Here is a 27,180-nt window from a genome sequence, read left to right as displayed (position 1 = left end):
GCCTGGGGTCCCCACCTCCACAGTGTCTAGTTCCTCCACACTAGTAGTGTGAGCCTGGAAAGGCACAGCTGCACAAATCGTTGGCACCCCAGCGAGCAGCACTAGAAACCCCCGTCTGGAAAGCGAAAGTTCCGCCTTTAAACCCACGCTGCCCGTTCAAAGTTTCCTTCCAAGCCTTTGGGAGCGACACTTCCCCGAGCCCGTCCCTCCAGGGGCTGGACAGCCGCACTCGGCAGCCGCCCGCAAACGAAACCGAAAGGGCTCGAAAGGAGCCGGCTTAAGGGGCGGCGACCTGCGGGCGGGCTGCCGGCGGACCCCGGCTGCGGCGCTCCCCGGCCGCCCCTGCAGTATCCCCCGGCCCCGGCCCCGGGCACCGCCAGCGCGACCATGTCGGCGGAGTGCCGAGACGAGTGCTTCCTCTACATGATCTCCTGCTTCAGGCCGCGGCTGAAGCAGTGCATCCGGGTGCTGCCGGTGCTGGACTGGCTGCCCTCGCTGAGCCGGGAGGAGAAGGAGAAGGTGCGGGTGGCGGCGGAACAGCGGGGCGAGGTGGAGGGGGCCGAGGAACTGCTGCGCGCTGTGGAGCGCGGCCCCCGTGGCCAAGGTTGGTTCGCCGAGTTCCTGCAGGCGCTGGAGAAAGGTGGCTGTGACCTGGCTGCCCGCTACGTGAACCCCAGCCAGCTGCCCTCACCCACCGAGGAGGCCGACCACGATCTCTGCGTGCACTTGGTGCAGCTGCTCCACGCCACCCTGGTGGATAGGATGCAGACCAGGCAGGTGGCCGAGAGGTGCCTGCAGATGGACATTTTCCAGGAGGAGGACCTGGAACGGGTAAGTGGCCCGTCCTCTCAGGCTGGGCACCAGGCAGTCCCACAGACACTGGTCACCCCCAGGAGCTGTGGGGCACCACAGCAAGAAGTGGCCTTGTGTGAGTGCAAAAAGCCAAAGGGTGGTACCCAAACCTGGGGGAAAAGACAGGTGGCGCTCCAGGTAAACTGCTGAACACTTACAGGTTGGCTAGCAGATGGGATGCCAGCTAACAACCAGGGGCAGACAGTAAATACCTTGAGCAGAGATTTAGAATAGATCAGTATGTAAGTGGAAGTAGTCTGGCCAACTTTACTGTGACTTACCATTTTGACAGATACCAGGCTCAGAAGATCAGTAAGTGTCTTTTGGCCTATGAACCATACCAGAAAGTTGTGCCGGCCTGTAAAGTTCTAGAGAACATTTGAAGTAAAACAAGACCTCCCCTCACCTTTATTTTCTGCCTTAAGTTCACTAAGGAATATCACAGCCAGCAGCAGACTATAAAGCTGAGCAGAAATACCAATCTGACAAGAAAGAGCAAGTGAAGGGTAATGGCTTTGACAAAAACATTTGCCAGTGTTTTTCTCCATTGGGCCAAGAATGGCTTGCCTGGACTAGTGTGAAACTTACTTGGAACCAAAAAAGAAAAAAAGTAGATATCCTGAAACAATATTAGAAGAAATATATATATATATTTGGCACAGGAATAAGACAAAAGATCACAAACTAATGGTGGAATTATGTCATACTTGCACTCTGAACTTTGCATCAACTGTTTAGATACTTTAATGCTCACATCAGTTAAATGAGAGTCATGTATATAATTTCATCTGATTGGTGACTGTTGGGGAGCAGCAAGGGCTAGCTGCACCCCAAGAGCTGGGGAGCCAAGCATGGTAATGCAGCAGGTAGAGACAGGAAACTTTTAGGAGGCTGTTGGCTCCATTCCTTAATGGGTGCACGTGTTCCGTGGTCATCTTTATGCTGCTTGTATTTCTGCTTAAGTCGTTACCCTTCAGACCCTTACCAGTTTCAGCTCTGACAGGGCCTAGGCTTTCTTAATGAATGACATCCCAGGATGGTCCCGCTATATTCCTCTTTGTTTAACTCTTCCCTCCTCCCACTGCCCACACACCTTCTTCATGTATTCAGCCTCAGTCAGGGGGCTTTTACCCTGTTTGGCCAAACTTGAGCCGGCTGCTATGCCTACCCATTTTCTCGCATATCAGGATGGATGATTCTTGAGCCTTGAGGAAATTGCCCTTGAAGACTGAACACCTGTCTCAAGCAGCAGTACTTCTGAAACAGTGCTTTTCTTTCTTGTGAACACCTGCCCACTTTTGCTCATGACAACCTTGGAACACTTTTCTATAGCTTCTTTGAGGGAAGTAGTCACTTTCAACAGGCTATTGTATCTTCTATTATTTTATTGCACTGTATTATTGTATCGTATTTTTAAGTGAGAATTGAGAAGTTGAAGCCAGTGTTTAAGAAGGGAAATGTTCCATTTTAAATATGAGGTCATGCCATAGATGAAGTGTGAGCTCTGGTATGCTGTAGGGCATTACTTCTCCTTAAGCAAGGATGGTTAGTTCCTAAACCAATGTGAACACCAATTATCGTTCCATAATAAAAATGATTATATAATGGTTATTATTATAATCATTTCCAGTACCACCAGTCTCTCAAATCTCAGATCTCTTGTTTTATACATACTACGAGAAACTATATGATGTTGGACAAAAATGCAGTAAATCTCTGCTGGTGAGTAAAATTATTGTCAGACCCACCATATATTTTTGTTTCTATGTTTTAGTGATGACAGGGGAATACTTTTGTACATATACTATTCTTGGTAACTTCCCTAAACTGTTTCAAAATTCAGTCTCAAGGTTGTTTTTTTTATTTTATTTTATTTTATTTTATTTTATTTTATTTTATTTTATTTTATTTTATTTTATTTTCACCAGATCAGTGCTGTTACTGACACTCGTGGGAACAGAGATGGTGCAAGGGAGCTGTTGAGTAGAATAGTGCAGAAAAAGGATTGGTTCTCTCCTTTTTTGGTTGCTCTGCGTCAAACACAACATGAAGACCTTGCAGATGATTTAAGCGGAAATACGGCAGGTAATCATCTTATTTCACCATAATAATGTTGGTTGGGTTTTTTTTAACATCTCTTTTTGAGCTGTTACTTTGGAAACAATGCAGGGTTCCAGCCATATTGATTTCACTGTTATGCTGAGACAAATGCTTTCAGTTGTCTGAGGATTTCAGAATGAAGTTATTTAACAGCTAACCTGATAGATTCTTAAACACTAGAAATCCTTATTAAGCAATATCAAACTTACAACAGTATGACCAAAATTGTAATTAAACTGAATACTTACCTTTTGTAATCCATTGGTTTTCAATGTGATATTTGTATAATCATTCATAATAAATAGTCAGAAGATTATTTTGAACAAATAAAACAAGCTTTTTCCAGATTTCTCCTTCACCACAAAGATTAATGTTTCTTTTATGGCATGGTTTACAAATACATTTGGTATTTTAAAGTAGACTGCAGTATATCTCCTTGGGGATAAGACATTGATAGGTCTCAAGATATATTGCATAACATTTACAGTAAGTAATAGAATAAACTAGTAAACATTATTTACAGAAATGAAAGTAAAAGAGGTATAGGTTTTTGGTTACCACTTTTTATTCCTGTACAGCAATTATGATGTTGTAAAATTATCACCCTACATGCTAAAATATGGAAAAAAAGGAGACCCCAACCCCTAATTTTATATTGCAGTCAGCATAGGTTTTATAAGATATTTGAGAATAAAGTTTTTAACAGGTTTCGCATTTAACAGCTTCAGCCTTCTTGCTTGAGGAGCTCACCAGAACTATATCGCTGTGGTTTTAGTTTCTGTGTGTGGGACTATGCATTAAAGATTGGGATGAGAGGCATGAAGGTGCCTCTTCCAGTTGAGGACAGGAATCAACCTTTGCCATACACTGATAAGCGGCTACCATATTTGAGCATGCAGTTCAAAGGTGGATGAATGTTTCAATTTGCAGGCTAGAGCCTGAAGATGGTTCTGGGTGAGTCAGATGGTGAGAATAGATCAGCAACTACGGTGGTCCTAAGTTTCATTTTCTGTTACACGTTTGTCAGGCTTAAATTCTTGTCTTCGTTACTTTGCTATCAGGTAAAAAAGTAATAAATTCATAGTACATGCACTGATTACTAAAAGGAGGGTTACAAGATGGTGAAGGGTCTAAAGGGCAAGACGTATGAGGAGCGGCTGAGGTCCCTTGGTTTGTTCAGCCCAGAGCAGAGCAGGCTGAGGGGAGGCCTCATGGCGGCCTGCAGCTCCCTCAGGAGGGGAGCAGAGGGGCAGGCGCTGAGCTCTGCTCTCTGGGGACAGCGACAGGACCCGAGGGAATGGCATGGAGCTGGGACAGGGGAGGGTCAGGCTGGGGGTTAGGGAAAGGTTCTTCACCCAGAGGGTTGTTGGACACTGGGACAGGCTCCCCAGGGCAGTGGTCGCAGCACCAAGCCTGTCAGAGTTCAAGAAGCATTTGGACAATGCTCTCAGACACATGGTCTAATTTTTGGGTGGTCCTGTGTAGAGCTAAAAGTTGGACTCAATGATCCTTGTGAGTCCCTTCCAACTCAGAATATTCTGTGATTCTATGAAGTCAAAGAGAAATCATTTTTGTGTTTGGAATAAGACAAAGAAATGTAGGGCAGGAAGACGTGGGGAAAGTTCTCTCAGGTTTTCTGTTTTGTGGGAAGGTTTTGAAGTCTTGTTTTAAGGTACACCCATTTGTGACCTTACAAAACTTATGGAATTCAGAAGAGATTTATGACCAACAACTTCATTAATTAATATTTATGAAAACATCAAAATTCTAAACTACTGTTTGCAAAGACCGTATGTCATGCTGGTGTGCTGATGTGACAAGCACGATGAATACAGACTAGTTCTTTGTTTTCTGTGCTACACAGTAAAAGAATATATGTTTTTTTATAGTGCCATCTTATTTCTTTTTTTTACTTTATAGGAAAAGAGAATAAAGAAAACAGGGTGAAGAACAGTACAAACAAAGAAGCAGAAGCTGCAAGCCAACCAGGACATGCTGTAGTGGAGGATTTGAAACAGCAAGAAAATCTGGATAGTGGTTCTGTCAGTGAAAATGGTGTATTGGAAACATCTGTTGAAAAGAATTCTGTAGTTTTGGGTACGTCCACTAATTGGTATTTTGTTCTGGTACCAGTTCAACTTTAGTAACTGGAAATAACTAAGAGAATGTTCTCAGTTTATTAGTTCCCATCTTGCTCAAATATTCAGGAACATACGCTACCTTCAATGTGAAGGGAATTAATGGAAAAAGTAAATCTTGATTTCTTGGAAGCAGTAAATTCTATTTCTTCCTGTCAGTTAACTACAGTACCAACTTAGGGGACAGAGCTTTAAATTTACTCAATTCACTTCAAAGGAGTTGCTCTCAAACAAGAATGTTGTCATATTTGAACTAATTACTCTGAAAGGTATGAAAAAGCTTCACCTGAAGTAACTACACCAAGGTAGTTCAGAAACCTATTTGCTAGCACAGTGCAGAATGGCTTAGAAGGACGTTGCCAAGAAATTGTTGTGGTGTGTTGTTCATGTGGATCCACTTTTTAAAATGTGCCTATGGAGTTGATCATGAGCAATAGCAACTACCTGCAGCAGTTCCCAGATATAGCCAGGAACTGATGATTCAAACATATGCTGTATGATTAAGGAACCATTTGTATCTGTTACAAGTTCAGATGCAGCTCAAACAATAGTTACAATTCAGATAAATCCTGCCTGAAATGATTTTAGTGGGCTTACTCAGCCAAAGGAGTAAGACAACTAAGGTTGCTCTTTTTTTCATCAAACATGAGTATATCAAGAAAAATTTGGCTATGAAAACTGTGGCCTTTCAGTGTGTAACAGTAGTAGCTTATTTTTCATTTAACGTGATCTTAACAGCATATCACAATGATTTATAGCAATTAGTGGATTATTGACTGCAGCAGAAATATCAGCTTGGTTTTCCTGCATTAGAACATAATTTTGCCTTATAAAACAGAAGTGCCAAATATTTAATGATGATTCAGAATGGATCTGACTGAGTTATCCTTACTCTTAGTTAGGGTCGTTTCAGGGCGAGTTAGGCTCTTAATTGTAGCCTTGCTCTGGATAGGTTTTCACTGCTGTTAGCCTGATCTTGCCTGACTATTTTTAGACCACGCAGGTAAAAGTACAACTGGACCCCAGATTCTACTTCCATGTAGGCTAGGAACCCAGCTAATTTGCACTTTGATATGTCAGGTGGTGTTAGTTTTGCAGTACACTCCCACCATTCCTCCATATATTGAGGACAAATTTCAAGGAGGAAGAATCGTTTTCAAATCACTTGATATTCCTGCATTTTGCATTGGATCTAAAGTCTCCCCTGACCCTTTTATTGCAGTAGATAAGACAGAGTGAGTCAGGGAGAAGGTAAGAGAGCCTGTGGTGGTTTTACCTTGCTGGGCAGCTAAACTCTACTACAACCACTCTCACTCCTTCTCCTCAGATGAAGAGGAGAAGAAAGTATGCTGGAAAGAAGCTCCATCCCAGCCAGACCCAGTACAGAGCCATAGGGTCATAAAGGTAGAGTAGAAATAAACAATTTAGCCTGAGAGAAAACTAGAAAGAAAACTGCCTGTACAAAAACAGATAAGAAACTGCATGCACAAAATACAACACAAAAGCACTAAGTTTGCAAGGTCAGAATTGGAGCACTTCAATTAAGGTTTCTCTTACCTGTACAGAAAACACTTTAAATAAATAGCAGCTGTGTTTTTCAAGATCTGTTTAATAAAATGAAGTAGATTGGAACAAATAATTATATCGTGGGAAAAATACAGATTGAAAAGATGCCAATGTGCATTGTTTCCATCCTTATCATTATGCGCAAATCCATGATTTCAAGAGTGGTTTGCCCCCTGTTGGTTCCAGTTCAAAATGAACGTTCCATGAAAATCTGACTTACTTGTGGTTACTATAAGGTGATAACCACTTGATTGATTTTTTTAAGTGGAAGTTTCAGTAATGTCTTACAAAGTGGGCCCCTTAATGCTTCAGAGTGGAAAAACCAACAATTAATTTGAAAGTAGGACCAGTTTTACTAACTTGTTTATATTTTGGTACTTCATTGGTATTTTCCACTGTTTGAAACTTTTTCTGTGACAACATAGCACATGACAGGAAAGAAGGACTTTTTAAAAAAATTAATATTGCATATTTCTATGTTCTTCATTGCATTCGATTGTCTTTGTACTTACTTGTTAGTGCAAAGTGACATAAAGTGACAGTGACAGCTGTTAGAATATCAGCCCTTTTATCTTCATTGTTTTGGAAAGGGTTACTTTTTTTTTCTTTTAAAATAATTCAAGAAGATTATTACAATCAAAAAAGGAGAATATTATGCTATTCAACTTTAATTTGGAAGATGGGTATTCTACATTTCATTTTACCACTGATGTTTTCTGTTACGAGATGATTTTGTAATGCATGCTGCAGATTGTAACTCAGATAACTGAGTATAAAATACTTTGTGAATACATATTCTGTTACATATACATCTTGTAGTAGGTCATTTTTGAAGGGAGACCATAATTCCGTCTTTTCTTTCCTAATCACATGGATTACTAGAAAGTGAAGATGAGCAATAGCAATGTCATTTTCAGAAACTGAATTCCTACTAAAGCTACTTAATATTTTGTCAGAGGTCTTTGAACATGGTTTATAACTGGTGATGTTTTCTTCTATTTTCAGGGCAATACTGTCTTTTATGTGATATTAAATACATGCTATTATATAATAATAGTAGGGAGTATTTATTTAAATCAGGCTCCTGCTGTGGATATGTATTTTTTTCAGTGCCTTTATTTTGATTACATTGATTTCTGGGAAACTAGACTTTTAATTTATGTGCTTAAAGTGTGGTGGAGATTCATAGTTGAATTAGATTCTGAAGTTTGTTAGCAATTAAAGAAGAAAACTGAGGACAGCAAGACAGATGTTTGCCTCACCTTTCACGGGTATGTCAGGTAAACTGAAAAATAAGACTTAACCAGATACTGGACTCCTAAGGTGGCTAAGGTAGCTTCATTTCAGTCGTCGATATTATGCTTGTTTCATGAAATAGCTGTTTAGTTTCACTTAGTCATTCACCTTTCAGGGAGACCAAAGCTTGCATAAAAGGGATGTCAAAGCTTTGCATTTTTACTGAATGCAGACTAGGTGAAACTTCTACCTCACTTACCAAGATTTTGTAATGTATTTTAGGAGTAATGATCTAAGACTTCCCATTTAGTTCTAATCTCTCACAGCATCTGTTTTGCTGTACCAATTATTTGTTGGGGACAATAAGTAAAATAGATATGGAAAAACTGAAAAAAATTTGATAGAACACAAGTTCTATGAGCTAATTAAGTGTAGGTCATTGTTGTTATTCTCACTGTTTTCTTATGGACACTGAGCTCAGTTGCAGAGTGCAGCAGGCAAGCTGACAAACAGTGCGGGATGATTCTGTTTGCAGAAGATTTTGTCTGGAAGAACTCTGTGGATCTCTTCAAATGTTAAAATTACCGAGTTTTGGAAAATCTATATAGATTACACTTGTGACTGAAAAATAAATAAATAAATATCAGTGCAATATATTGATTGCCCAGCAGAGGGGGATCTTAACATTAGAATATCTACAGGAAACTTGCCAGATTTCTGTACCAGTGTCCAAGTTTTCTATTGGGTGTAACAGAATTGTCGGTCTCTGCTTTTACTTGCAGTTTGGAAGATTTACTGTGTGTCCAGTTGTCCAATGTGTTTTTCTTTCTTTTTTTCTCTTCATTCCCTTCTGAAAAGGAACATAGGACTAGAGGTGATCATGCATGTGGTCCTGTGTGGACCCTTACTTCCAAGCAAACAGAAAATAGATGCCTGACTACACTAAATTATGAACCCCGTTGCCTTACCTCTGCTGTATTTTGGATTTTTATTTCTCACTCCATCTTTTCTTCCATAGGAAAGGAAATTATTCTTCAGCCATCCCTGCCAGACATTTGTCTAGCCCATTTTGACAACTAAGGGAGAGAGTAAATGACACACTGGCTATTTATATTTGTATAGCAAGTATACTATACTACATTTGTTTCTGTTTTTCACTTAGAATCAGATGCCGCTACAGAAGATAGAAGTGTCAGTAACATGAATGAAAACCTGGGACAGAGCAGTACAACCAGTGATTCAGGTATGTTTCCCTTCTTTTATTTAGTAACTGCAAAATAAACTCTGGAGGGTAAGCCCTCTATGACTAGGCTAAACCAAAAATCAATGGAAAACATTTACTGTGAACTCCAGCAACAGTATTTATGTACCAAACTTCCTCTTATTTTGTTGGTAAGCAGATGCCATTTTTATGGGTCTGGACTTAACTCCAAGCCCCAAAGGAGCTGATTTACTGGGATCCTCTGAATAGGTCTCGAAACATTGCCATCATACAAATGGTCAGTGATGCAGAATACAGTCACACAGACTGGAATGAACTTCTGGAAGTCATCCAGTGAAGTTATCTGTACAGATACTCATAACACTGCCACATGTATGTGCTTCTTTTGCTCTAACGATGAAGCTAAATTGTGTCTGGCTCCTCTACTGGGGAGGTAAGAGGGATTAAATTGGACAGGTTTTAGAGGTATCAAAAGTTGAGGAGAAACATTTCCTGGGTACTTGCAGAACCATAATGAGGATCTCCTTTGGACCTGAATAACTTAATAGCACTGTTTGTAAAAGTAACCTAATCAATGGAGATTAATATCTGAAGACCTTTGCAAATCTCACATTTAAGAATACTTGCAAGTTCTAAATGAAGTGTAGCATTAAACTAAATATTAGATTGTGTTTAGATAACACTTTTCAGACAGATGTGAACTTGATATGAATAAACTCTGAAACCAATTAAACACTGCTGTTGTAAAAGACACCCCAATTTTATTTATTTATTTTTTAACCTCAGGCAGAACGAATTTGCATCTATCTTCTGTGGTAAACAGTTAATGTTTGCCCTACACTGAATTCAAGAATCAGTTGACTTCTAGAAACTAGCCTGTATATAGTTTGTTCTGTGCCTATATCTTGTGCAAGGACAAAGAAAAATCTGGGTTACCTTACAAGCCAACTCTGCCTAAAGAAACTAGTGTTAGGTCAGTAAAGTCAATGCAGTTGTTATATGTCATAAGCCTACAAAGTGTTTACTGAAAATGCTTTAAAATAGTTTCAACCTTTTTTAATACTAAAAATCATGTATTTTACAAGTACACAGAAGATTCAGGATATCTCAAATCTAAATTGCTACCCCTCAAATCTAAATTTCTACCCTATAGATAGGATTTTATTCTATGTATTGTTAACTCTGAGGAATATACTTTGCACTTCTGCATCAGCTGAGGTGACTCATCAGTCACACTGGATTTTTTCCTCACTGTGTCACATGAAATGTCAGGGCACAGAAACTTCTCCATTTTGTGAGCAGACACACTATATCCGTTGGCCAGGCTGATACAGGCTAATGGTGTGTGGTAGCACATATATAAATATATGGCCTGAGCCTTTAAGATTCCTGAAAAATCTCACATTTAGTTGAGCATTGGCTATGTCCAGTAGTCCAGCAGAAAAAAATAAATCACTACAGTTATGTGAAGAATGCAGAACAGATTTTTTTTACTTGTTATTTATTACATGTTCTGTTTACACTTGAGCTTTAAAAACAGTTAAAAAGTTTTTAAAAACATTCATGCTTAAACTCAGTGAGAGCAAATATGAGAAAAATAGTGGAGATACAGATGGACTTGGTGATATTTTTGGACTTTATAATTTGAATTTTTGCAGTAAGGCTGTTGTATTAGATGTCTGGGTAGATCTTAATGCACTGATAGGAGTTTGATTTTAAAGCAAAGAATCCTGTGGATTTAGTTGCCCTTTTCAATGCAAGGATCACTTTACATTTAAGAAAAATGTTGGAATTAGGATAATAGAAGAATAATTATCATGTTTCTTTTAGCACAGAGCAGCAGTTTATAAGCCTTGTATGAAGGCAGACAACCTCCCTGTGCATGTTTTACTGTGCATGATGAAAATTCTTTAATGGAATCATATCCTGTGTAAAGATTCCTGTATTAACCTTTATCTTACCAGGAGCCAAGGAAGCTAGGAGAGAGCTAAGTTAAATATTTTTTAGGCATGGATGGTTAGTTGAGGATGTTAAGATACTGAAATTTAACTAAACAGATGGGTGATAAAGTGCTAGTTTCAATATGGTTGAACTATTGGATTTAGTCAACCAGAAAGCAAACAGTGTTCTTCCTCAAAAGAGAGTAGTAGAAGTCAGATAAGTAACAGCAAGTACTCTCTGGTGTAAATTTCACTGTGTTCCAGATAGTACTGCACTCACGCTAAAAGGCAAAACAAGCAAAAAACACTTAGGAATGGTATTCAGGTGTTTCCATCAGCAGTATTTTATCAAGCTTCATTACTTTTTGTTAGTTTAATTTTATTTAATGGAATAAGGTTTACTAGAAAAAATACACTTATTTTGCGTATGATGTATCAGTGATAATAAAAGCCCCATGATTCTTCATTTAATATCATCAGGAAATAAAACTAGAGGGTCTTTTTCCTCATTTTTAGTCTCATAGGATTTTTGCCTCTTATTCACTGACAACAGTACAAGTTCAGGATAAATAAACATATCTATAGGGAAAAAAAAACGCAGAACTCCACTAAAGTAAATACTTCTTACGTTCATATAGATAATTTCTGACTTCCTAAATATGTATAAACTCAGAGAGCTGATATGCTTTTCTCACTGCCTGAAATTGTGACATCCCTTTTAACTTTTGAATGTTGTTTGTTTTATCTGTGAGGAATAGATATGAACTCTCTGCCATTGCATTTTATATGATAGACGGAAGGTTTTGGCCTTTAGGTGGCAAATGCACATGGCCTTTTAGCGAACAGCTCAGATTGCATTATGTATGAGTCAGTCTGGAGGCAGCGCAATCTGCATTGAATAGGTGGTAACATTCTGCAGCTAGCTTAGTCTTGTACGGTCAATTGAATTTTCTTATCTATTTGATCTTTATACTTTATAACTCCCTTCATCTATTTTTAAGTAGTCCCTATCTCTTTTTCTTTTTCTATGGCTCCATCTTTTTTTTTTTTTTTCTTCCTCTGGGAAGTATTTAAAAAGGTAGCTCACATGCAAGCAAATACATTTCAGTACTGATGAAAGAGAGCATCACATAAGATTGGCCAGATTACGCATACAACAGTTCTGAACACAACTTTTGTTGTTCTCAGTGCTACTGAATTGTATCATTTGAATTCATACATAATAATAATCATATTAACATAGATGAATGAAGACATAGTGTGGCTTATTCCACCTACCCTGTTAGGCAGCTGGATATAAGCACAGGTCCACAGAAGAGCATTTCCTATGCTAATGCGCCATGTTTCTCTTTATTCAGATGTATCTCATAATTATGTTTTCCATTTGTCACTTGTTCAATATTCTGATAAATAATTCCTGTTTGATATTTATATTTCTTTGCACCCTTAGATGAAGATGAAGTGGAGAGCAGAGCTTCACCTGAACCAGATCTGATCCTGAGAGATTACCAGATGGAAGTTGCAAAGCCAGCACTGAATGGGGAGAATATTATAATATGTCTCCCTACAGGCAGTGGTAAAACCAGAGTGGCTGTTTACATTACCAAAGATCACTTGGATAAGAAAAAAAGAGCATCAGAGCCTGGAAAAGTTATAGTACTCGTTAATAAGGTATGTTGGTACATTTAAAAAAAATAGTATTTTGCAAACCTCATGCACTGTTAGTAAAGAACTTGTAAAATGAATGTAAATACATTTCTCAGCTTCTCCAGATGTAGCTATGTTTAAAGGCACACAGCTCTAGACTGTCATCTCCATTATATTGCTGAAAACATGAGTGATTTTAATTTAATGCAGCACGTGAGAATTTGCATGTAGCCAAATAACTACATTATTGGAAAAAGTGTTATTTCTTGTTAGGATTAATAAAAATGAAATAACATTTAAAAAATATATTTTTCACATTCTGTGTTTGGATCTGGTAATGAAGACCACCTAAGGAGTCTCAAACTAGTTAGGTAATGTTCCGTCAGATTTTCTGATAAGAACTGCAATTTTTACAGTTAAATTCAGAGCATATAATCTAAACTAAAGTTTTTCTATTGTAATATTAAAGTGTATAAATACATTTAAGAATTTTATTGAAAGATTAAAAGATATCCATATGAGAATAAAATTGTTAGTATGTTATGAGCTTAGTCAAAGAGCCAGAGCATTCATTGTTTGTTCTTTCTAAGACGCAGTTAAGCCTATGTTCTTGGGGCAAAAAGTTTTTCTTAGGAACAGTTGCAAGAGAGGGATTGCTTTGTGGATTTTTAGTGTTTGCTTTTCCATTTTTTTAAAGTCCTATTGTGTAGTGAATAAGGGTTTGTTTACTTTTTTAAAAAAAAGTATGTTTTGCACAGAGTGTATATTCACCTAACAACATCTCTGGCAGATAGGTATGTATTTATAATCCTATGTATGTTCCAGTGTAAATTATTTGGAAACTTTTTTTCAGGTACCATTAGTGGAACAGCATTTACGAAAAGAGTTTAATCCATTCCTGAAACGTTGGTATCAGGTTATTGGTTTAAGTGGTGATTCTCAGCTGAAAATCTCATTTCCTGAAGTTGTCAGAAGATATGATGTAATCATCAGTACAGCACAGATTCTTGAGAATTCACTGTTAAATGCAACTGAAGAAGATGAAGAAGGTGTCCACTTATCAGGCAAGATTTTCATTCTGAAATTTTTACAGAAGGTCAAAAGTTCTGGAAAACTGCAGATTAAAAATGTGCGAAACTCAGGAGTTAATGTAGTTCATTTGACTGTTTTTATAAATGCAAGCTGTACTCTAAGAGTCAAAACCACATCTTAATGTGCTTGCAATTTTTTGAAGCCAAGTTAGACTTTTGCAGTTCACTTGTTGTGCATCCCATTTTAAGTAGCTCAAGCACGACCTTGTGCGAATACAGCTATACTGATTTCAGCTTCCAAGCTCAGTAGAACATTGAATTATATCACATAGAAGCCATGAATAGAAGTAGAAAAAATATTAAAAACTCAAATGCAGTAAGTAGTTTAAGAAATACAATGAAGCATGGGATAGAAGCCAATCTGTTATAAAAGTTGTATTCTTTAAAATTTTACCATGTTGCTAACATATGGAGTTAGGATTGCTTCTAACTACATACAGATAGGCAGCCATAATGGTCTTTTACAACAGATAAAGGAAGTTGAAGAGCACAAAAAGTAGAAGATGAGATGAGTGAAATTGTTTGCCCAGAAGTCTAAAGTGGGAGATACTATTGGGAGATCAGAAAGGAAATTGTATTATCTGCCAGTGATGGAACAAAACATGACTTCAGCTCCAGGGTTTGGGCTGCAGTGACCCTCCTCTGTGAGAGTTGACTTCTCCCTCTAACTGCATGCAGTCAACTCTATTCTAGATGGGACAGGATGTAGCTGAGCAGAGAGCTACAATGTTCAAAATAAGGGAATTAAGGTAAAAGAAGAATTTGTCTGAGTCTTACAGAGACAACAGGGAAACATGGTGTCTGTCAGTGCCTAGTGCTAATTGGAGTAGTTGCTTGATCCAAACCAACTCCTACAAAGCCACTTGAGTATCCCAATATTATATCCCCTCCTTCAGAATATCTTTTCGTTATCTTAGGTAGAGTACTAGAGATTTTGTTGTATTTATGTCCTTTACACCTCCCCTAAGTCAATAAACCTTCCCAAATCTTAATCATTTGGGAATGCCATATAGAGGTGCCTAAATACTTCTGCTGGAACTCCTGACCTAATTAGAATTGGGCTGGGTCCCAAGCTTGTGTCATGAGGTTTCACACCTTGCAAAGTTTCCTTCATAGGGAGTTACAATACATATGATCTATATATATATAATGTAGAAATATTAGAAATAAATAGAAAATTAGGTTTGAAACCACACAACTCCAGTCCAAAGTAGCTTCCTAGACCACTTGTGTGAAAACAGTCACATTTCCCCAGTGACGTGGAGCAATAGTTTGCTTTCTTAGTGGTACTCTTTGGTTTAGCATCTGAATAAAATTTCCCTTGTTCACTTTCCATCTTTCTTCAGGTTCTTCAGAGACCTGAAAATATATTACATGATATTTTCTCCAGCAGAAGGGCCCATTCAGACTATTCTAACTCTCTGTTAGTTTCCCACTTTTGCTGCTGGTTGACAAAAAAATCATTTGTAGTGATGCAGCAATGTGAGCTCACTTATGTGTAAACAAGGCCATTAAAATTGCCTGATTAAACATTAAATTAAAAAAAGAGTTTAACCCAAATCATTTCAGTCATCTGCTTTACAGTCATTGCCACAGTTTTGTAGGGAATTCAACATAGAGAGTTACTGGCTAGTTAGGGGAAGGGTGGGAGCTCCATAAACCAGTTTTGCTGCTAGAGAAACAGAGTTCATGAGTCTTTGAAATAAGAACCTTAAAATATATTTCAGTATCTGCATATGTAAACAGGTAGATGACATGTTCTCTGTGTTTGTGCAAGATTTAAAACAAAGAAAAAAAAATATTTTTTTATCGTATAGTGCTCTACCTGTTGCGTGTAAATAGGATCTAACTAAAAAGCACAAATTCATAGTCTGAATCTTCATCAGTTTCCTCAGCTACAAAAGCAAGATGATCAGTAGTGCCCTCTCCATCTGTTTGTTTTTTCCAATGACACATCCATAGAGTAATGTAAGTCTTTTAATTGGGCAGGAATAGGGGGAAAATCTCTGTGTTGCTATAAAATTGAAGCATATTTTGATCAGCACAGGACTTTCTAGAATGTCTGAAAGGCTTCTAATATGTAACGTATGTTCACGTAGACAAATGATATGTAGTTTGTCAGTGCATTTATGGATATGTTTATAAAAGATAGCATAGTGTAGAACTATAATATGTTCCTACCAGTGGTTATTATCTGCTATGCTGGTTATTCAAAATACGTGTCTGAAATTCTTTATACCATCAGATTGTTTTTGCAAAAACAGAAAAGCTTTCTACATGATATGAAAAGTAAAACTACTTGACATGTCAGGAGTACAGCAAAAATTCCAAAGTTCATTAAATATATACAGCTCCCATCCACCCTTTCCTCCAGTTCTGTTAGTTTTCTAATGCATTAGGACTCAAACTAACTGAGTCTTTTCAGCACTGTGCTTACCTGTACGAAGATTTATTCACACAATTCTACCTTTGAAAGAAAATTAATCATAATTAATCATAATTATTATTATTATTTTTTAAGATTTTTCACTCATCATTATTGATGAGTGTCATCACACTCAAAAGGAAGGCGTCTACAACAATATAATGCGACGCTACGTAAAAGAGAAGATGAAGAACAGAAAACTGGCGAAAGAAAACAAACCATTGATTCCACAGCCTCAGATTCTGGGACTTACAGCCTCACCTGGAGTAGGAGGTGCAAATTCCAACCCAAAAGCTGAAGAACATATTCTAAAAGTAAATAGCCCTTATATTTGCAAATCACCAAAGGAATAGTGTCTTGTTAAAGTAAATCGTTGTAGTGTTAGGCTTCAATTACATCATCTGATTTTTTTTTTCTTTTGTATATGGAAATTCAGCTCAGAGCCATTCAGCAAATTGTCCCACTACAAATTAATGGACATTGGTGTACAAATAAAGGTTGCTTACATAAATAGGGAAGTAAAAAGATTGCCTCACTTGAAAACAAAAGAATCTCAAGATCAAAGACAAGAAATCCAGAAAATAGTGATTTTTTTTTAATTAATAAAAATCTCTTTACGTTGCTGGATTAGAATTTACTGTGTATTTTAAGTCCTAGAGAGATCACAGTATTTTATGTCTGTATTTCTAGAGCAACTAAGCTGGGCTTCTATGTGGATCCAGGAAAGTGAAAAATGAAGTAGAATATTTAAGCAATGTAACTGTTAGATACAGGTAGCAAGCAAATGTGTTTACAGCAGTTAGTTACTGATGGAGAAGGGAGTAGTATGTGTGGTTGCATATATGCCTGACGGGAGATAATTGGTTAAATTCTGTATTTAAAACATCTGTGACTCTAAAGAAACTATTTTACTTAAAATTCAATGGATTTACATTAGTGATACAAAAGGAGAATTTAACACAGGACTGCAGTGAAACCTCCTATTTAGTAAGATTCGCAGAAGAATAGTGGACACTTCTTGAGCAGGGAGGTTGGACTAGATGATCTCCAGAGGTCCCGTCCAACCTTAACCATTCTGTGATTTTGTGACAAACAGAATGTGAAATGAATATGTGAGGCCTACGAGAAGTTGTTATGCTCTATTGAAGTAGATACAATTATGAGGTATTTTGAGACAAAAACTTCCTAGCAGTGGAAAGAGCAGAGAATTCCTTTTCATTATCTGTGAAATCTTAATGATGAGATGGTGGTTCTTCTATGTAAAGAAATGTAATCCAAATACACAAGCTCAAATAGATAACTACTGTTGCAGACATCATAAAGGTTGCTTGCCAGACTTCTTTTTTTTTTTCATCTGCTCATAAAAAATTTAAAGTTTCCCCTTATTACTTCATACTGACTGACAGAAATGTGCATATTATCTCCTCAGGAGAGATCAAAAGCAGAAAAGGCCATTTCAGTTGTGCAGTTAGTATTGAAATTTTCTCCATCTATTTCTCTTCAAAGAAAGATCATTTCAAATTATTTTCTACTCTTGCGACAAGCTTTTACTTTCAGAATTACTCAGTAACATATATTTTCTTCTATTTAATTTCACCATTCTTTTTATTTATTTGTTTTGTGCTCTGAAATTGTCTCTTCCAAAATATTGATGGTATATTTTCCTTTTCAAAGTACCTATTTTGCACCCTAATCTGCAAGCCTCATTTCATGTGCAAGAGTCACTTCTGGCCTAAAAAGTAACTTGCATAGCTTCTCTCAAACACTTTTCAAAGAATTGGTCCTTCGTACTTATACTGTCTGCATGCCATTTTTGTGGGAAGAAAATACACAAAATTATGTAAAAAAAATATCTGAAGGAGAAAGTATGTTGCATTACTTCAGTTTTTATGTCAAATAAGTCATTAAACATTAAAATAAATAACCCCTGATTTTCTTACAGATCTGTGCCAATCTCGATGCACGTAGAATCATGACTGTTGAAGAACATGCCTCCCAACTGAAAAATCAGGTGAAGGAACCATTTAAGAAGACTGTGATTGCAGATGACCAAAGAAGGGTATGTTTTGTCAAACAAATCGGTATTAAAGTTTAATTTCCATTTGAAAGAATGTTGTATGGTATCAAGAACTTTTGGCTAATGCTGTTTTGCTATAGATTTAGTGTGATCCATAGTGCTAATTTGAATCTGCTGCCTTCCTCTGGATGGAAAAGTGTCAGTAAAGTTAAATGAAACTAAATTTTTACATATCTGCATTTACTGCATTTATATTTTTCAGATATCTGGTCAAAAGACCTTCTGAACCATCTTTCTATTGGGGTGACGTAATATATACTAAAAAAATGTTATATTCACGGTTTAATTTTTATAATATTCTGAGCTATTGATTTTCATAACTGTTAATACTCTTAGCAACCTTACTCGGCTTTGAATTTGAAGTTCTAGGTTTTAATAAGTTACTCAGTGTAGTATTAGCCAGAAGAGTTCAGTCCAATGTTTTTTAGCTAGAAGATGCTTACTTACTTTCGTAATCCATTTCTTTCTAGGATCCATTCAGAGAAAGAATTATTGAGATCATGACAGATATTCAAAACTATTGCAAGCTCTATCCAAAATCTGAGTTTGGATCTCAGCCATATGAACAGTGGGTGATTAGAGAAGAGAAAAAAGGTAACTGCATAGGGAAAATATCTTGACTTTGAATTTGTCTGTTTCTTTTTTTGTTTTGTTTTATACATAGACATGTTGTTGTATGTTTTGTTGACTTTTAGCTGCAAAAGAAGAAAAACGCAAGGAACGTGTCTGTGCAGAACACTTGAAGAAATATAATGATGCTCTGCAAATTAATGACACTATCCGAATGGTCGATGCATACAATCACCTAAATAACTTTTATAAGGAGGAAAAAAGCAAGAAAACAGTAGGAAGTGATGATGATGATGAACCAGCAGTATCAAAACAGGATGAAACAGATGAATTTCTAATAGATTTATTTCATGGTAAGCTTGAAATACATGGTGATTTTTAATATTTAAAATCCATAGAACCTAATAGTATAATTTACATGGGCTCATTAATTATTACTTTGTAGAGATTGCTGTGTTGTTTATTATGACAGTGGCTGGGTGTCTCAGTTCCTAAAGTACAGAGTGCATTAAACAATGTCACAGTGTGATCACGTCCCAACATGCAGTAGATGTTCTTTGGTTTTGGCCTAAGGACACTTCCTTTTTTCTGATACTAAGTAAAAATTGTTCTCTGCTATTCTCCAATGAAGTGACCCTGAGGACATTCTGACAGACAGACAGAATGTATATTCCATTAGATACTCCTGAGGGACCAAAAGTTGAGCAAATGGAACACCAAAGTAATGTGCAATGTCCCTTTTTTAACCAGACCAGCATTTGACTGCATACTAACAGATGGGAGTGATGATCCTGAGTAAGTTCCAGGTAAAGAGCAGCTACTGAGAGAATTAAACAGTGGGTTAAATTGCAGACACCAAAAGTAGTTGCCTTTTTTTCTGGTCATTCGCCTTGGAACTAGGATTAATGCAGTACTTCACACAATAAAATTTTCTGCCTCTTTTTTCCCCTTACTGCCTTCACAATGAGAAAGAGGTAGACAGGTTGGCTTCTGGGTGTTGCAATACAAAATGGGATTCATACTGGAGTAAAGTCTAACTTCATGAACTACGAATTTAGAATGCCACCATTAAGAAATTTGGGAAATGTTAAAAAAAAACTTTTAGACAAATGGAGTAGATTAGGTAACGTCATTGTGTTTTTTACTGACCATCCATACTTGTCTTTGTGCCCACTACCTTAGAATTTCAGTATTGAGCTGCTGCTGAGAACTAAAAAGTTAAACTAATTAAAAATTAAACTCAGTTTTCTAGAGTGCTTTCATTTCCACATGTAAATAAAGTTCAGAGAAACTGATAACGAAAAGGAAATTATTCTCCAATCTGTTCCAGTTTTACCACTGATAGTGCCAGGAGTAGTAGAAGGAAATCTATTGAATTTGTTTCCAACTTTTAAGACTGGAGTTTTTCTTTGGGAGGTAAAGTTACTGCAGCTCTTAGTGTAGGTCTAAATACATGAGAAAACTATAAGTGTTTGTCACATATATCTACCTTGTAGATATATACATATACATATACATATACATATACGTATACATATATCTACTTTGTAGATATATGTAGCTTTATATAAGTATGTAGCTTTATGTGTGTGATTACATTCTAAAATATGAATAAGACTGTAGTCAGAAAGCCACTGCAAATGCGGTGTACTAGTTCTGGATAAATTGACTACCACTGCACTGGACAAGGTGGATTATTCACACGATAACCTGCACAGGAAGTTGATATTAAAGTGATTGTAATATCTTAACAGACAAGTTTCCCCCGTCCCTTTCTTAAAGTGTTAGTGTTGTCTTTTTGTGATCATCTGTCCATGACATAATTTTTTAAATATTCAAAATTTAAATTTAAAAAAAAAAAAAAAGTGTGAGAAATCCTCCGTGGTCAGTGTAAGAGAGTCATTCATTGAACCTTTCAACCTCTATATAGAAAGCTGCTCTTTGCTTTTTTTTGTTTGTTTGTTTTTCTGTGTTTTTTTTTTTCCTAGAGCTTTTGTTTTACATAGTACTGTTTTTTAACTTACATCTGCTATTTTTAAAGCAAAAAAGAAACATCTAAAAGAGTTGGCTAGAAATCCAGAATATGAAAATGAGAAGCTGATAAAGTTGCGAAACACTTTAATGGAGGAGTTCACAAAGACTAAAGAACCTAGAGGAATTATTTTCACAAAGACCCGGCAAAGTGCTTTTGCTCTATTCCAGTGGATTATGGATAACCCAAAATTTGAAGAAGTGGGGATTAAGGCTCATTATCTTATTGGTGCTGGACACAACAGTGAAACTAAACCCATGACTCAGGTACAGAACTATGCAATATGGTGTTAAAATCTTGTACTTATTTTGAGAAAACAGTTTGTTTTAGTACTAGAACAAAGGACTGAAGTTTGGAGCACAGAGTTCTGCTTTCAAATCTGCCAGCATCTTACAATCATAAACTGTAGCTTAGGTGAATAACAGTATTTTAATTTTATTTCCACAAGATACAACTTTTATTGGTGGTTATATTCTATGACAGCAAGAGTAACAGGAAACAGTTTCCTAGAGGAATATATAGTCAAAAAGGGACACAAGTTGTAGTGGGATATAGGAGGAAAAAAAAGTGAACAAAATGTCAGTAGGAAAGTATGATAGTTAAATAAGGTCATACGTATTAAGACAACATTGATTCAAATTATAGTTTACTGGACAAATTGAAAGATAAACTGAATTACAGTGCTAAGGATGACTGTCTTTTCCTGATATCATCATTTAATCAATTTATTCCAGTTTATATGCATGCTTCACACTGACACAGTCATTGAAAGAGAATTTGCCAAAACACACAATGAAAATTCCATGCTTGATAACTCAACAATCCATCTCATATCAATGTGTTCACCTGATACACAACATCTCTCTGACAATTTATTTATACATTCAAATTTAATATTTTCAAAATAAAGTGCTTCAGTATACTAAATACTCTGTTTTGCTTTTTACATCCCGTAAAGTTGCCACTTCAGCATTTAAACAATAGTGGTGTTACTTATTGCTGGGCAGAGTCTATTTACTGCAGTTCCTTTCAGTTTCAAAAAAATATATAGGAATTGTTCTCTACAAAGTAAGCTTGTTTTCTGAAAAAAAAAAAATGTTCTTTAATCACTGTACCATATTGCACAAACAAAGCAATAGCCTCTATATTTTGAATACACATTTTGAACTGAATTTTGAACTGAATACAGTATATAGGAAGCTTCTGTCCCTCTGCTAAAGCTTATTTGAAATGTCCAGCTAATTCAAAATTCCGTGTTTTGGATGCTTTATTGTTTATGTACATCGTCTCTGTGTTTTTTGGTGCTCTGCAGATGAACAAAATACATTTTTTGAGGAAATTTAAGTACTTGGGAACTTGACTTGGAAGTACTGAAGGCTATACTTAAAGATGAAAATACTGAAGTAGTAGATATTCAGAACGTCTGCGTAACTACTTAAATAACTTTATAGAGCAAAGAATTGTATTATCAAAACTCCTAGTGTCTATGAAATGGAATTATCAGCTAAAAAGGTCTGACTTCAGTTACATTTAAAAGATTGGTGTCTGCTCCTGCCTCCCTCACAAATGTGTGAACGCATAGTGTGTTCAGAAAGAACTCCTTGTTTGTGATCTTGAAAGGTGTTAAATGCAGTGGTTGAAATGACTGAAGTTTGGCACTCCACTCTGGAATGATTGGGTTATAATTCCTCAATTCTCTTCATTACAAGAAACGTCTGTCAGAAACTAATACTAAAAGTTAGTATACCGATATTTTTAAATTTACAGAATGAGCAAAGGGAAGTCATTGATAAATTCCGAGGTGGAAGTGTAAATTTACTTATTGCTACTACTGTAGCTGAAGAAGGCCTGGACATCAAAGAGTGTAACATCGTTATTCGCTATGGCCTTGTCACCAATGAAATTGCTATGTTGCAGGTAAGAGTTTATTAAATAAATAGCTAACTTATTTTTTAAAGTGCTTTCTGTTTAGAGTATGCAAACAGTGAATCATATTCCTGGGCCTTGGTAATACTTTTTGAATATTTGCAGGCTAAATGAGAAAATGTTACTTCAACAAAGTTCATTTCCAGGTACCAGCCTCCTGCTATATGAAGTGCATGTTATATAAAATTTGCATCCATGTGGTGCAGTGTGAAATCCATTTAAAGTTCTACACAACCAGTAAGCTGTCTTATGCCTGGTATAGAAAAGGTATTCTCGTTTGATCAGAGGCCTGGTTGAAATTGACTTTCTGTCCTTGTGTAATGGGCGGAAGATGGACTTTTATCTTACTTCCAACCTCCCCACACGTGTTTCCAGCCTATGATCAACCAGCAATATATTTATCACTTTACAAACACTAAACAATGCACACATTCCCTAAAGGAAAAAGAAAAAAAAGTATACAAGTCTCCAGTTTCTATAATAAATGCAATATGTAAATATAAAGACATTTGTACTCTTGACAGCTAAAAAAAATGTAACTGCATATCATAATACCAGTTTGTCCATGTTATCAGTTAATTTGTAAGCACATTTGAGATATTTAAGTGCATGCTTATTTTTTCGTGACAAAATAAAGTTTCTGCTTCGCAAAATGTTGTGCTAATCACAAATCTCCTGAATATTATCTCACAGGTATCTTTAATGTTAATGGAGAAGGAGAATGTTGTTAATACTGACTCTTTATCTGCCTAAGTGAAAAAAAATGCTCTGTGGGATCCCTCTGCAGTAAGACTTGTACATGTCTTCCGTTACAAAAATAGGAACAAGTGTTGCTTGGTGTTATAGGGAACTTTACGCTGCTCGTGTTATATTCTTTGCAAACTGTAGGCCCGTGGTCGAGCTCGAGCTGATGAGAGCACCTATGCACTTGTGGCCTCGAGTGGCTCGGGAGCTGTTGAACGTGAAGATGTAAATATTTTCCGTGAGAAAATGATGTATAAGGCCATTCAGCGTGTCCAGAGGATGCCGCAGGAAGAATATTTAAATAAGGTATCTACTGCAGCTCTACACTTTCCATTTGAAGAAGGCTGATGCGTACTGTAAGGAATACTTTCTACTTGAAATCTACTCAAGGGAGGAAAATACAAAATAGTATTATCTAATATGGCCTTGCATCCTTCTGCCAATATTTGTTTTAGAATCTATGTTTCTGGGCCTTTGAAGAAGTCTGGTTTTCTGTAGGTAAGCGGAGAAACACACAAATTGGGAAAATTGACTAAAATTTTATTAGTGAACTTAGTAAAATAAAAAGAAAGGTAATTGCTTTTTCGCAGTATCTTTTTTTCCTTTAGAAGTCACACCTTATTAGGCAGAAAGGTTATTTTTTTATGAAAGTATAATTTTAAGTTTTCAGAATAAGTTTTATTTGTAAGGGTCTGGAATTTATGGAAATAAATGTTTAGATTTATTAGTCTGCTACAGTCGTTCCACTAGAATATTACAGTGCTCTAATTGTTATGTTTCTAGATTGAGAGCTTCCAGTTGCAAAGTATAATGGAAAAACAAATGAAGGCAAAAAGAGATCAGTGTAAGACATATAAGAAAAACCCTTCACTAATAACATTACTATGCAAGAACTGCCACAAGCTGATATGTTCAGGAGAAGATATACAAGTTATTGAAAACATGCATCATGTCAGTGTGAAAAAAGATTTCCAGTAAGTGTTTATGAACTACTTTGTCTCTTTCAAGCAGAAACAGATTTTCTTTTCAGCAGGGCTTGTAACCTTATAGGCCCAGTGAGTAAAAAAAATAAATAAATAAGAAATATTTTTCCAATATTTTGAAGTCATAAATTCTCTTGAGTTTACAGTTAATGAATTTGAAGGAAATGTTGGTTCTTCCCCTTATTTCAAGGTGACTAGGGTGTGAAACTTCAGAAAAAGATATAATTCCTGTGGTAATATTAACTAGGTCACTTGTTATATAACATGGTGTGTATTCCACAGAGAAACAACAACCGAAGCTGAATACCAGTTACCCAGTGCAGAGTCTCACATTTACACTGTTACACCAGTAACAGACCCTGGATAAAAGTATGAGCCATGACCAGTGACTCATAAACAACTTATTAACCACTACCTGTGCATTGACAACTCTACCTGCGGAGAATGTCCGTACTGGTCACACGCTTCCTTTATTTCTCCCAGTGTTCTTGCTCTTTCTTATCTTCATTGCAAGAGATACCATGCCATCTAGTTTGTTAAACATTTACCTCTGTTAAACTGTGTTTAACTTTTTAGTGCTGAAAGAGGTGACTTTCTTTTCCCACTCAGAAATTAAGAGGTCAAGAAAATGTTTTAATTCAACTTCAATTTACTACAGTAACTTTGTAATTGGTATTGTACATTGCAAGTCAGTCATGCTTTGTTATGCATGTACATGCAAAACAGTCTGCTGCAGTTATGTGGCAGACACCATCCTACCAAGTTACTGCCCTCCAAAGTTCTCCTTTCATTGAGACACATCACTGGTATAATTTGTGAAGTTAATGAAGAGATTTTGAAGAGTTAATGAGAAATTAGTACTCATATGTTGAAAAAATGAAAATTTAGCTGCAGACCTAAACATTAGACTGCTTCTACTGTGAAATTGTCTCATCAACATAATGCTATCAGTCAAAGTACAGTTATCATTGAAACTATAAGGTAATAATTATTATAACCTCTCAGCACAGGCTGATATAATGATAGTAACCCACAAAATCAAGCACTCCCTAAATTAAATGATATAAGAATGTGTATATATTCTGCATCTCTGGAGAGTCAGAATGAAATTGTGCTGTGAAGGGGTAAAGTTGGACTACAGGGAGTAAAAAGAAAACCTCTAACTTTCAGATATCATCTTTGACAGCTCAATGGCACTTCAGAAAAACAAAAACAACAACAACAAAAGAACTATCCCGTACTGTAACTCTATATCTGAAAGCCTGCTGCTGCTAATGAGGGAGGATGCACCTCCTAAAATGTTACAAAAGAAAACATGGAGTATAGTGGCATGTCAACATTACTTAGGAGCATGAAATAGGACCTTGCATTTTCTCTGGCTCCTGAATGTGCACAACAGAGAGGTTACTGCCTTCTAGGTTTCATATCTGATTTCAGCAATGGTAGTCACTGTGCATTTAAGGCCATTTGTAGCCAATAACCATGTATTCTGACTCACACTTTCTGTTTTTCAGACATCTTTACCATACAAGAGAAAATAAGACACTGCAAGATAAACATGCTGATTACCAGACAAATGTGGAAATTATATGTAAAGATTGCGGACAAGTGAGGAATGACTTCTTTTCATACTTCTATGTTGCTGGTGTCTGTCTTTATTTTTGTCTAATGATATTGTCTGTTTTTCTGAAACGTGATTTCCTTATACTTGCAGGCTTGGGGAAATATGATGGTTCACCGAGGTCTTGACCTGCCTTGTCTAAAGATTAGAAATTTTGTGGTTGTTTTTGAAGACAAGAAAACAACAAAGGAAATTTTTAAGAAATGGGTAGAACTGCCCATCAGGTTCCCCAGTTTTGACTATGCAGCTCATTGTCCTTCAAGTGATGAAGACTGAGGACTCAGAATGAAAATAAATGTGTTTTTCTTCTCTTCTCTGACTGCTGATTATAGAGAGTGTTATAGAGAGTGCTGCATCCTAAACACAGTGAAAGCTCCAGAGCATGAAAACACTGCCTTGAAGAGGAGAAAAGACCCAAGGGAGAAGGACAAAGTCACATGGCAGCTGTATGCACTCAGATTTGCAGTGGCACTCCAAGACAAATAAGACCAAATACATTGCAGTGATGTGTATCCATGGAACGAATTCCTCTCTCAGTATAGTCCAATGTGGGGTGGCAACACTGTCAAAAGTGTGTTTGGTGACCTGTCTTTAAGCACAGAACATAAGACAGTCATCCTGACACTTGCTGTGGTGACTGTTTTCTGTTTTGCTTTCTGCTACAACCCTTATGAAGATAAAGTGTCTTAAAAAAGAAACCACGTAAAGAGAACAGATTACATGAGTGTAATTTTTGAGTCACTGTAGCTTCTGTGTTTTCATGACAGAGTCCTTCCTCTCTTACCTTTAGCTGTAAGCTCAGACATTTTTACAGACTAAGTTTCCATTAAAAGAAATTTCAAAAAAATCAAGCCCTTAAGTTGACTTTAAATTGATTATCTTAATGTCCAAGAAGGGACAATGACAATTGACTTTCTGTGTGTTAGCTTCATAGGATTGTTAAACTGGCTATAGCCATTGAGGTATGTATTTTTTTTCAATAAATGAGTGTAATAAATAACTTTTACCAA

At 36.7% G+C, this 27,180-nt stretch overlaps 1 protein-coding gene across 1 annotated transcript; it reads left to right on the top strand.

The window, feature by feature from the left end:
- The first annotated feature begins 253 nt into the window (after positions 1 to 253).
- Positions 254 to 27,180, top strand: IFIH1 (interferon induced with helicase C domain 1). The gene is made up of 16 exons (XM_083840798.1): positions 254 to 831; positions 2,781 to 2,937; positions 4,873 to 5,049; positions 9,055 to 9,135; positions 12,505 to 12,725; positions 13,555 to 13,765; positions 16,314 to 16,531; positions 18,160 to 18,276; positions 18,765 to 18,888; positions 18,990 to 19,217; positions 20,906 to 21,162; positions 22,664 to 22,813; positions 23,711 to 23,872; positions 24,350 to 24,540; positions 26,064 to 26,157; positions 26,264 to 27,180. The coding sequence occupies exons 1-16, from the start codon at positions 388 to 390 to the stop codon at positions 26,444 to 26,446; spliced, it is 3,015 nt and encodes a 1,004-aa protein (XP_083696924.1). The 5' UTR covers positions 254 to 387; the 3' UTR covers positions 26,447 to 27,180.

Source organism: Anser anser (assembly GCF_964211835.1).
Source record: "Anser anser genome assembly, chromosome: 6".
NCBI classification, from domain to species: domain Eukaryota; kingdom Metazoa; phylum Chordata; class Aves; order Anseriformes; family Anatidae; genus Anser; species Anser anser.
Note: the sequence above shows the minus strand (reverse complement) of the source record. Positions and strands in the feature narration are given on the sequence as shown.

Bases quoted from the DNA above. Each gene is read 5' to 3' on its own strand.
- IFIH1 (XM_083840798.1), top strand. From the start codon at position 388: ATGTCGGCGGAGTGCCGAGACGAGTGCTTCCTCTACATGATCTCCTGC. The intron at 18,889-18,989 runs GTAACTGCATAG...GTTGACTTTTAG, and splicing joins GATTAGAGAAGAGAAAAAAG to CTGCAAAAGAAGAAAAACGC. The intron at 22,814-23,710 runs GTAAGAGTTTAT...TGCAAACTGTAG, and splicing joins ATGAAATTGCTATGTTGCAG to GCCCGTGGTCGAGCTCGAGC.